The following is a 12,140-nucleotide window of genomic DNA, read 5'->3' on the forward strand; positions in this document are numbered from 1 at the left end:
CCCACCATTACCTCACTTTCACTTCTCCTCTTCCCCCTCATTCCATTCTTCTTTCCTTCTACTTCTCTTTCGGTTTAACACTTCTACCATTTTTTGTTCACGCACGAAGTCTACGTGGTCCTGCGTTCCTTATCAGTCGCAGCCAATCATTTTTTTCACACACACACATACCCACTGACTTAGAGGACGTAAAATTCTACTGCCTCTCGCTAATTTCTCCATCAACTTTTCTTCTGCCGCACGGGCAATGCTGGTAGCGTGAGTTCCACCTCGTCATTCTATATAGGGTTGGTAGAGGCCAAGTGTGATGACGCTCTGAGAGAAAACCTGGGTTTCGACGATGGTCAACTAGCCAGCCTGTTCAAAAGAACATTTCGAGCCGAGACCCCCTAGACAACTTCCAGAGGTCCCTCGACTGGCAGTGTTAATGAGGAGCCTTACCAGTTCACGATAAACTCGCAAGGCACGGTGCCTCATGATCACCCGCCTGCCCAAGATGTGGGGCGGGGCAGTGAAACTGTTCCGCACGCATTTGTGCAGTGTTCGGAGATTACAGAGCTGTGGATTTACGTCGAACGACTGCTGTCACGTCTGGGAAGAGTACAGCTGTCGTCCGAGTCAGTCATAAAGATTGTTCCACCTCTCTCATTGAACAGAGAAGATAAGGTTTGTTTTCTCGTAGTGGTCGCTTCATGGAGGACACGAATGAAAGGATTGGTGGCAGGTATCTTCATCTCTGGCTAAGGTTTGGTAAACTTCTTTGTTTTCCTCCTACGAAGGAAAATAAGGCTAGAAATGAGGTGCCTGTCATCGGACACGTATGGTAAAAGATGGTAGCAGGTGGTATACATAATACAGTTCTATATTTAAGAGATGAGGAATTATGTATATTATTTACATTTGACGGATATTTGACCTCATCTTGTTTTGTTGTTAACACAACGTTTCAGCTGAGAAACCCTCCAGCCTTCTTCAGGTGTCTTGGGGAAATTTAGAACCTGGGTTCTCATACCTAAGGTATTTTTAGATGTTATTATTATTCAGGTCACTGCCTGGAATCGAATTCGAAATCTTGTGGTTAGTAGTCCGCGCTCTTAACCCCAAGATTCCGAGTTCGATTCCAGGCAGTAACTTGAATTATAATAATAACAACAACAACATCGAAAAATACCTTAGGAATGAGAACCCAGGTTCGAAATTTCCCCCAAGACACCTGATGAAGGCTGGAGGGTATATAAGCCGAAACGTTGTCTTAACAACAAACAAGATGAGGACAAATATCCATCAAATGTAAATAAGTTGTATATGTGTTGGGAATGAAAGACCCTGCATGAATGTAATCTGTAACAGGTAAACCAAAAGGTCCAGTGGAGGAACGTGTCTTGCGGGGCCGTAACCCACCCCACTTCATTGTACTGTTGTATTGTTTGTTTTTCATTCGTTTTATTATCATAAATTTTTTATCCTTCATTTCTATGTCATTGCACACACTCCCCAACTCCCGTGCTCATTGTCCCCTCTATGTTTGGCCCTTGTGGCTTGAATAAAATTAATTCGTAATTTGGACGCGTCAGGTATGACCCGATTGTCAGCAACGTAGAGAGAGAGAGAGAGCAATCTATCGGCCGATTGCAAGCAGGGCAGTGTGCCTTGGTTGCTTCGAAATTTGAGGGTGATGATATAGTTGCGTCCATGTCAGCACCATCTATCGCCTGAAACAACGATACAACACCACTGCAGACCATGTTCACAGAGGGCACCCCACCAGGTGACCACGTCCAGGCAGGACCGCTTCATCTACCTGCAACACCTCCATGATCGCTTCAGACCGGCCAGCGTGACGGCTTGCGCGACCACTGGCACTGAACAGCGACCCATCAGCGAGGACACGGTACGACGTCGACTGGCCGCCGCCGCCCTGCATTACCGTCGTCTTGCTCGAGGGCCTGTCCCCATCCCCCACCACCGTCAGGCACGACCACACTGGGCTACACAGCACCGACATCAACAATGGACATCGATAGTCTTCTCTGACGGAAGCCAATACTGCGTTTCTGCTTGAGATGGCAGAGTGAGGGTGTGACGTAAGAGGGATGAACGCTATAGAGACGCGTGGGGTGACCGAAAGCACTATTGTTTGGGGTGCTATAGGCAGAGAACTGGACCCCATGTGCTCCAAAATGTTGGTGCAAGCAGAGGAAATCGCATCACAGCGCAAGGCTACATTGAGCAGATCCTAAAATCTCACATTGTGCCCATCTTCGCACAATAACTACGTGTTCCAGCAGGGCAATGCTCCCTCCAACACGGTCAGGGTCACCATGGACTTCCCGCGTTAGCACAACATCAGAAACATACCGTGGCCGGCTCTCAGCTCGGATTTGAACCCAATTGAACACCTGTGGAATGAAATCCAGACGGCTGAACCAGGTGGTCCCAAGGCCGACTACTCGTGTGGAACTGGGGGCAGCTTTCCTCAGGGTGTGGGCACAGGTGCCAATGGCTTTTGTGAACCGCCTCATGCATTCCCTGCACCGACGGTGTATGGCCGTTTTGAACAGCCAGGGAGGGCATACACCGTATTGAACATGCCAAGCCCTACAATCTTATGTTAAAAGAATACGCGCAGATAAATGTTACCAACAGTCAGGGGAGAACAATGGGTTTTGAACGAATGTCTTTGATTATAGGTCTATTCAACCAGGAACTGATCTGGAGCTAAACAACAATTGTGAACCAACAGGGGAGTTTTTTTTTTTAGAGGAAGAAGGGAACATATGCAGAGAAACAGTTAACCATTTAGCATTTAAACTGGCCAGATCCAATCTCTCACACCTACCCTGCAATGTCGTTCTAAACATAAATAACACCGGAATCTCAATGCTACAAAGATGGTACGTGATTAACTCAAAACAATTTTAGTGAATAAACATTTGATAATCGACCCCAGTGCGACCCCGAAAGGAAGAACAGCAAAGTTGACCTCAGCAGAATTTGAACTCAGAACATAAGACAGTTGAAATACCGCTAAGCATTCTGCCCGGCTTGCTAACAATTCCGCCAGCTCACCGCCTTATTCCCGCAGAGGGTCTGCAATGTTGAAACCTGTTCAACTAAAATAACTACAACAACCAAACCTCCCTCATACCACTTCTATTGTCTAGAAGAAAAAGGAAGGACACGTAATGTAGTCCAAGATATACTTGGCTCTTACTCTGTCTGAAAACAAAAACAAGATGATCACAGTTGGTGCATGTGTTTGATTTGAAGCCAGCTTGGTCAGAACCTGCCCTGGGTTAAGTACTAACATCACTATAGCAACAAAAGATATTAAAATAAATAAATCTAAGAAGAAAGACAGCTGTGGTGGGAGAATGAGGAGTGGGGTGAGGAGTTTATTTCAAAATCTTTGTACAACAGTGGAGTCCTTCATCAGTGGTGGTCATGTGGCAGTGAAATGGCAGGAGTGGTCTAGAGGTGTGTTGGAGAGAAACACACAGTTCATGAAATCTTTATACGACATTGAGTCCATTCAGTAGTGGTGGTCCTGCAATGTAGTATAGCGTAGTGGTTATGTTGGTATAGTCTTGTAGAGTGGTGTGTTGGTGGTAGCAGTATGGTTTCATAGTGTTGTATTGCATGGAGAAAGAGAAATCAGACCATCAAGTCTTTGTACAGTGGAGAGTCTTTTCAGCAGTGGTGGTCTGTTGAAGTGGTGTGACGTGAGAGAGAGAATGAGAAGATTCAGTCCAAATCAGACATGGCAGATGAGAAAAGTAGGCAATCAGGTTGTGGGCCAAACTGTGGCGCCATCTGTAGAGGTCCTCCAGAAGAAATCTTGTCAGGAACAAGGAAATAGAAAGGCACTTGAGAAATTCTACCACTGGACCAAACCTGAAGAACAACAGAACAAAAACTCTTTAGTTTCAAGAGGTCTTATATACATATACATACATACATATATAACACACAAGAGTAAGCACATAAATGCAAAACAAAGTGGGAAAAAAATAGTACTCAAATACCAAAGGTAGAGTAATTTGCTTTTATTAAAGCTGAAAAAAAGCTTCATAAACTATAACTCAGAGTTGATATTGCCCATACCCATTCATCAGACAGTTGTGATCATACACACTCTCTCTCTCTCTCTCATATATATATATATATATATATATACACACACACATACATACAAACTCTATACTTGGAATGACCAATTTTAAATACTATTGGAACTTACTCACGAGCTACAGGAATCTTCTATGTATACCATTCTGCCTAAATAATGGAACTGCTGATACAATATCAACGCATATCTCACGTCTGTTTTCATTCCTCCACTTCACTCTCTCTTTCATATCTTATCTAGAATAACTATTGCTTAACCATTTTCTCATACCGTCTCCGGTGAAGGGATACATAAAATATCCTGGAAACAGCAGCTGTAAGGCCTTAACTTTATAAATGTTCTAAAATCTTCACAGCTTTGGTTTTTTATCTCATCCTGTTAATTTTTTATATATACACATGCTGATATATGACCTACGTTGGACTCCTCATTTGCATAATCACCGAACCTGGAACTTAACTATAGTCTGTCCATAGCACTTACGCCGCATTACCTGACACCTTTGGGTCTTATTGTAGAAAAGGAAAACGTTTTAATAACCCTTACATATTTTAGGGCACAAAGGTCCATCACCAAAAGTGAACTGAATAAAGAAATGTGATTTCATACAGACCTGGCCATATTTTCTGTTGTCTATAATAGACATATTCTTCTAGCAATGGTCCCTTTGTGCTGCTAAAATTTTCCCTTTACACATTGTAAGAAGCTAAATCTTCATTATTTTGTTATTTTACTTTCATGGTCCCACATAAAATGCACCCCATACATAGTGGAGTGGTTGGCATTAGGAAGGGCATCCAGCCACAGAAACCATGCTAGAATGGACAATGGAACGTGGCGCAGCCCCTGACCTTACCAGCTCTGGTCAAGCTGTCCCAATCCAAACCAGGATCGAAAACAGTCATTAAGTAATAATGATGACTGGCCCTCGTGCCAGTGGCACGTAAAAGCACCCACTACACTCTCGGAGTGGTTGGCATTAGGAAGGGCATCCAGCAGTAGAAACTCTGCCAGATCAAGATTGGAGCCTGGTGCAAGCCATCTGGTTCGCCAGTCCTCAGTCAAATCGTCCAACCCATGCTAGCATGGAAAACGGACGTTAAACGATGATGTTAATAAGGGCATCAAGCCATGAAACCGTGTCAAAGCAGACAACAGAGCCTGGAACAGTCCCCTGGCTTACTAGTTTCTGACAAACTACTCAACCGATACCTCCTTTTCACTCGTTCTTCCCGACTGTCTTACTCTCTCTCTCTCACTTGTTCACTCACACAAGCTTCTCTCACTATCACCGAAACTCACTCCCCCCCTTCTCAGTCACCACTTATAAACACATATTGTACTGACACTGGAAGCCTGGTCCCACACTCCACTCCAGTCCAGTCCATTTTTTGTGGTGCTCATATAACCAACCCTCATTGCCTGTTACACTCTCCTCTGCAACCACACACACACACAATACACACATACACAAATGCATGCACAGACATTCTCTCACACACCCACACACAACCATACTTACATGTGCACATTCACATACATACACATCCACACACATACATACACAAGAATTCATTACTCCACAATTTCAGCCCAGACTACAGCAATACTCACCACAGTCAGTAAGGCGCCATCTTGGAATTTGGGTTTGAAACAAATGAACTGCGCTGAATCTCCTTCTTCACCTTTGACCCAACCACTGCAATTAAGGGGACAATGAAATGTTAATTAGTCAAAAATTATTTCAAAATAGTGATCGTTAATATTTTTAATTTCTAACAATGTATTTTTCAGATTCTACTTTGTTGTGTAAATTTATTATTTTATATACTATAGGTGTATGTGTGGCCGTGTGGTTAAGAAGTTTTGCTTCCCAACCACATGGCTCCAGGTTCAATCCCATAATGTGGTACCTTGGGTAAGTGGTGTCTGCTATAGCCCTGGGCCAACCAAAGCTTTGTGAACAGATTTGGTGAATGGAAACTGAAAAAAGTATATGCCCCCTCTCTCATATATATATATATATATATATATATATATATATATATATACATAGAGAGAGAGAGAGGCGCAGGAGTAGCTGTGTGGTAAGTAGCTTTCTTTTTTTTCATTATTTTTTTTTCAAAATCCACTGTCCCAAACACAGGTCTACACACCTCAAAGTGACACCTGGATTTGCAGCTGCTTCTCATCATTTTCTCCTCTCCTACCTACAGGTGAGTAACCTAGTGGCTCCACTACAAGAACCTACTTGCCCCTCCGTCCTTCCCCCCTCTTTTACTTTATACTGGTCGGGAGCAAAACGCAACCCGTTGAGCTTTCCGAATGGCATACTTAGTGATAAAACACCTCCCATTTTTTTTCTTAGAAGTGCAGCCCACCTGAAGATGAGCCATGTCTCGTGATGCACCTGATGTGCCATATTTTGTGTGATCTGCATCTCCAAAAACATTGCCCTTACCTGCTCTATACCCTCATCTCCTCGCACATATGCTACCCTCCAATCCAGGTCTTTACAGTCTTACAAGCTGCATGGGGGCCTCACTACAGCTGCTTGCATGGAAAAATAAAAGCGCATCCAGTGCATGCTGCAAAGCGACTGACATTAGAAACAGCATCCAGCTGTAGAAACTAAAACCATGTCAAAGCAGAGACTGGAGAACAATGCAGTCCTTGGACTCAGCAGATTCTGTAGAACCATCCAATCTATACCAGCATCATGATGATGATGATGATGATGATGATTGATGCTGATGTTTGGAACAAGACAAAAGTTCTGAAATGAAATTATAATGAAAGGTTAAAACTGATATCATCGTCATCGTCATCATTTAGCATCTGCTTTCCATGCTGGCATGGATTAAACAGTTTGACTGGAATTGGTAAGCCAGTTCCAGTCTGACTTGGCATGGGATCTACGGCTGGATGCCCCTCCCAATGGCAACCACTCCACAAAGTGTAACGGGTGCTTTTTACGTGCCACCTGGCACAGGTGCTTTTATGTGACACCAGCATCGGCCACAGAACATTTAGTTTCATAGAACAAGGGGTCAAGTCATGTGAGTCGGGGGTCAAAAAGAAGCAAAACAAATTTCCTTACCATGGCGTGGCTTTCAGAGAAGGGCTTTTTGTCGTACGGAATACTGCTATCAGGTTTTTCTTACAACCAAAGGATTCTGCAATACAAACAGGAACATTAGAAGTGGAAGTGGGTGGGAGTATTTCATATTGGAATTGGAGACGGAGTACTTTGAACCGGAAGGGATTTACTGAAAGGGTCACCACAAAATAACAGAAGTTAGAACAACCTGTTCAACCCTTTAAATTTCTGATTACTCTGTCAAATATATTGCTTATTTATTCCTATTTTAAAAAAATTAATTATTTTGAATTAATCATGCATTATGTCTTAGCTTTGAGATTTCAATGTGATTGTTTGTTTTTAGAATGACATTGTAGGGTAGGTGTGAGAGACAGGATCTGGCCAGTTTGAGCATAAAACTGGTAGAATATTTGGGCCATTCAGGTTACTCTGTCCATAGTTTTCAATTAATCATGTATTATCTCATAGCTTTGAGATTTTGGTGATGAGATTGTTAATTTTCTAGCAGATAGTAGTGCCCCGGCATGGCCGCGGCCTTCGGGCTGAAACATTTTAAAGGATTTTAAGGATTTAAGATATCTGATTATTAAAAAAAGTTACCTTTGAACAGCAGAGCTAAACGCGAACCAGTGGGGTCCCAGACCAAACTTTGAACACAGCCACCAATTCTGAAATTAAACAAAAACTGTGTTAAAGTCAGGCACAGAAAGCAATGATCAGCCAATGGTTGCACAGGATGACAACTGCTCCAAGATGCCAAAGAATAAGAAAACTCTTGACCACATCCACCCACCAATGACTGCACCTAAAAGAACGCTTTAAAATTTTGGCACAAGGCCAGCAACTTTGGGGGAAAAGGATTTAAATCAGTGATTCTCAACAGAGGTCGGTATGGCCCCTAACAATCCATAATTTTTGGGGGTCCATGCAACAAAATAGTAAACTGGGGATCCACAATAGTATTTTAAGGGCCCCTGAAAAGATTTTGCTTTAGATGTATGTATTGGTGTGTACTGCAAGAAACAGCTGGGTTTCTTTCTCTAACATTTTGCGAAGTTCCACCTACACAAGTTAATGGGTGAAAAACAAAATAGGGAATTTTAAAGAAGTATCGATAAGACTAGTTTTTAAACATCGGATAGTTAAAGGAATTCACCAGAACAAAATAATAAACAAAGGGGTCTATGCACCAAAATAGTAAATAGGGGATGGACAATAATATTGTTGTGAAGATTGTTCGCCAATAGAATTCAAAGTTCTGGAACTCACGGGAATATTCACAAAGTGTCTCGGTTTTTGTTTTCGTTATTATTACAGTTTTGAGTTTTGCAGTTGGAATAAACAGACTTCACACCTATCTGGAGAACCAGTGTTTTCTTCTTTGCGAGTAAACGAGAGAAGTATATTGAGCCACAGACAACACACCTATCTGGATTATTACTCTGCTCTTTGTAAGTAAACAAGGGAAATATAACAAATTGGTGTCGACGGTAGGATACTGTTGTCATTTTTTGTGAAGTGGACTTCTTACGATAGGATAAGAAAGGCTATTCTTGCAGAATGGACTTTTTACCTTGACACTCAGATATAATTATTTGAAAGGTAAACAATCAGTTTTGCACATAAGCTTCAGTTTAGATAAAACGTTAATTTTAATATTTCTATTATTGAAAACAAGTGGATGTATTCCACTGTAACTAGGTAAATAAAATCTTCGAACAGACAGTCAGTAGCGACACCTGCTGGTTCTGACTACGCTGCATTGATAAAGGGCAACAACCCTGAAACATGTCTGCAGATGTCTGACTAGCAAGGTGAAGCGACTGACCTCCCCTGTTCGAAGGTTGTAATGGACGCAGGTTCATGTGTCATATAGCTAGCTAGAGGTGGTGGCCTCTTGGAGCTAATCAGCAACATCTTTAGTCTTATATTTATAGACTACCATATTAGTATGGCGATAACCTTTAATATCCAGTAACGCTGCCGTAATCTCCTTTAGAGAGACTTAGTAATTTTAATATTTCTATTATCGATAATTTAACTATTTTTACGTTGATAGCAATGGCGAAGCAATGCAGTGAGCTGATAAAGTTACTCACACAACAACTTCAACTGCAGAGAGAACAAATGGAGGAACAGACACAGCAACACAGAGAAGATTTGGAAGCTTTGAGAAGGCTGATTCATGTTCGAATTTCTGAAAAAGATTCCAGTCCAAGCTCCCGTATTCCAACTTCTTCTGCTGCTATCCCACCATTTGTTGCTCTGGTCTCAGCGTCTGAATCGTGGCCCGATTACTGGTCAAGATTCTGCACTTTTATTATGGCAAACGCTGAACCTAACCAGCGCAAGGCTTAAATTGTTTTCACAAATCAAACCATTGCCATTTATAAACAACTGGCGAACCTGGCCACTCACCAGAGTCCACCAAAGGATATTAACCAGCTGACAATGGAGGAAATTGTGAGCTTTACGAAGGAACAATTTAACCCATGCTGGAGCACTGACTTTAGTCTAGCAAATCAACCCCCCAGGACTTATTTTTTGTAAGCTTAGTACTTATTCTATCGGTCTCATTTGCCGAACCGCTAAGTTACGGGGACATAAATGCACCAGCACTGGTTGTCAAGTGATGTCGAGGAAACAAGCACAAACATATACACCACACACACACATATATATATATATATATATATATGTGTGTGTGTGTGTATATACGATGGGCTTCTTTCAGTTTCTATCTACCAAATCCAATCACAAGGCATTGGTCGGCCCGGGGCTATAGCAGAAGACACTTGTCCATGGTGCCACACAGTGGGACTAAACCCAGAACCATGTGGTTGGTAAGCAAGCTACTTACCACACAGCCACTCATGTATATAAATATATATATAAACCCTTTATTAGTTTTTTTATGCATGCTAAACCACTGATATTATTATAAACAATAATACCCTCATATATATATTTATGTGTGTGTGTGGTGTGTGTGCATATTTATAAAAGACAAGACCATTATTTAGAATAATGATCATATCAAGTGACCAGCATGGAGAAAACCAAATAGGTAATAATTATTATAGGTATATAATAATTATAATTAAGGGTACCAGAGAAGCACCACCATGCCAGAAATAGCAGTCAAAATTAACTCCAGAACAACATGTATTCATATAGCACAGAATTCATGAATAGCTATATGTAAACATGATGTGGTTCTAGAGTCAGTTTTGACTGCTGTTTCTGGCATGGTGGTGCCTCTCCAGTAACCTTAATTATAATTATATGCCTAATTGAGAGGGTTAATCCACATCTTGTATTTTTGTCTCTGAACCAAATTTTTAATCGCCTGAAGGAAATGGTTTTTTTTTCTTTATGTAATCAAAGGGTTCATAAATAAAAAATGTCTGAAACACCTGTAGGGAACCTTTAACTCATTTGTGTTATATATATAAATAGAGTGGCAAGCCGGCAGAATCGTTAGCACACTGGGTGAAATGCTTAGTTCAATTCAATTCAATTCTTAAAAAAAAAAAGAAAAAAGAAAAAAGATGGGTCACTTACTTGATGTCTTCATCAAGGGATGAAGTTAGACTGACCAAAGACAGATCGAGGAACACTTCAGCCGTTCGGTTGCCTCCAACGGTTCCTGCTTCTTTGTTGGTGCTAAAGGTCACCGCATACACCAGGGGTTCTGCGTCAGTCGCAAACAGCAAAGTGCTGCCATCGGGGCTCCAGCATGCCGTCTACAACACAACAAGACAAAAACACAGTCTTCAGCAGATGTCCCTTTATTGAACCAATCATTGTTGTTGTTGTTTTTTGGCCTTAGGTCAGTCCCCAGTGTACTGTCCCCTTCATGTTTGTATGTCCACGCTGGGAGTTACTATCAATAAAGGATGTTTCATCTTATTTTTTTACTACCCACAAGGGGCTAAACACAGAGAGGACAAACAAGGACAGACAACAGGTTTAAGTCAATTACATCGACCCCAGTGTGTAACTGGTACTTATTTAATCGACCCCGAAACGATGAAAGTCAAAGTCGATCTCGGTGGAATTTGAACTCAGAACGTAAAGGCAGACAAAATACCGCTAAGCATTTCGTCCGGCCTGCTAACGTTTCTGCCAGCTCGCCACCTTTCATGGATGTTTCATCTTGTATTATGTTTACCACAGATGCTGGTGTGGCTGTGTGGTAAGAAGCCTGCTTCCCAACCACATGGTTCGGTGTTCAGTCCCACTGCGTGGCACCTTGGGCAAATGTCTTCTACTATAGCCTCGGGCCCGACCAAAGACTTGTGAGAGGATGTGGTAGAAGGAAACTGAAAGAAACTGTGAACATATGTATGCGTGTGAGAGTGTGTGTGCGTGTACATGCGTGCATGTATGAGTATGTATCCATGTGTGAAAATGTATGCATGTGTCTGTAAATGTGCGTGTACGTGTGCATGTATATCTATGTATGTGTGCATGTTACTGTCTCCTTGCCTTGACACCACATGACAGTGAGTGAGTGAGTATCACCATCACCATCATTCTTCAAAGCCACAGTTGAACCAATTCTATTATATGGCTCAGAAACCTGGACGTTATCAAAGAAGCTTGAGAGGCGGTTGGATGGAACCTACACTCGCCTCCTTATGAGAGCTCAAAATCTCTCGTGGAAGCGCCATCCAACCAAAATGCAAATATATGGGAAACAACCACCTGTGTCATCTCTTGTGAAAGGTAGGAGAATCCAGTTTGCTGGACATTGTTGTAGAGCTGAAAAAGAAGTAATTTCTACTCTTCTCCTCTGGAAGCCATCTACTCGCAATACCAGAGGGCGCACACTCTCCTACCCTGATGTAATCTCCAGGGATACAGGCATCCAGCAACAGGACCTCCGTAATGCCATGATGGACC

At 42.1% G+C, this 12,140-nt stretch overlaps 1 protein-coding gene across 1 annotated transcript in view; it reads right to left on the reverse strand.

Annotated features, from left to right (window-relative positions):
• Nucleotides 1-3,362: 3,362 nt before the first annotated feature.
• LOC115224292 (aladin) overlaps nucleotides 3,363-12,140 on the reverse strand; it is a 24,233-nt gene continuing 15,455 nt past the window's right edge. The window contains exons 12-16 of the mRNA XM_029795118.2: nucleotides 10,797-10,978; nucleotides 7,833-7,900; nucleotides 7,230-7,305; nucleotides 5,744-5,828; nucleotides 3,363-3,894 (exon numbers count right to left, since the gene is read on the reverse strand). Of these exons, the coding sequence (XP_029650978.1) occupies nucleotides 3,745-3,894; nucleotides 5,744-5,828; nucleotides 7,230-7,305; nucleotides 7,833-7,900; nucleotides 10,797-10,978 (561 nt within the window). The 3' untranslated portion in view covers nucleotides 3,363-3,744. The remainder of the gene's footprint in view (nucleotides 3,895-5,743; nucleotides 5,829-7,229; nucleotides 7,306-7,832; nucleotides 7,901-10,796; nucleotides 10,979-12,140) is intronic.

Source organism: Octopus sinensis, linkage group LG25 (genome assembly GCF_006345805.1).
Source record: "Octopus sinensis linkage group LG25, ASM634580v1, whole genome shotgun sequence".
NCBI classification, from domain to species: Eukaryota; Metazoa; Mollusca; class Cephalopoda; order Octopoda; family Octopodidae; genus Octopus; species Octopus sinensis.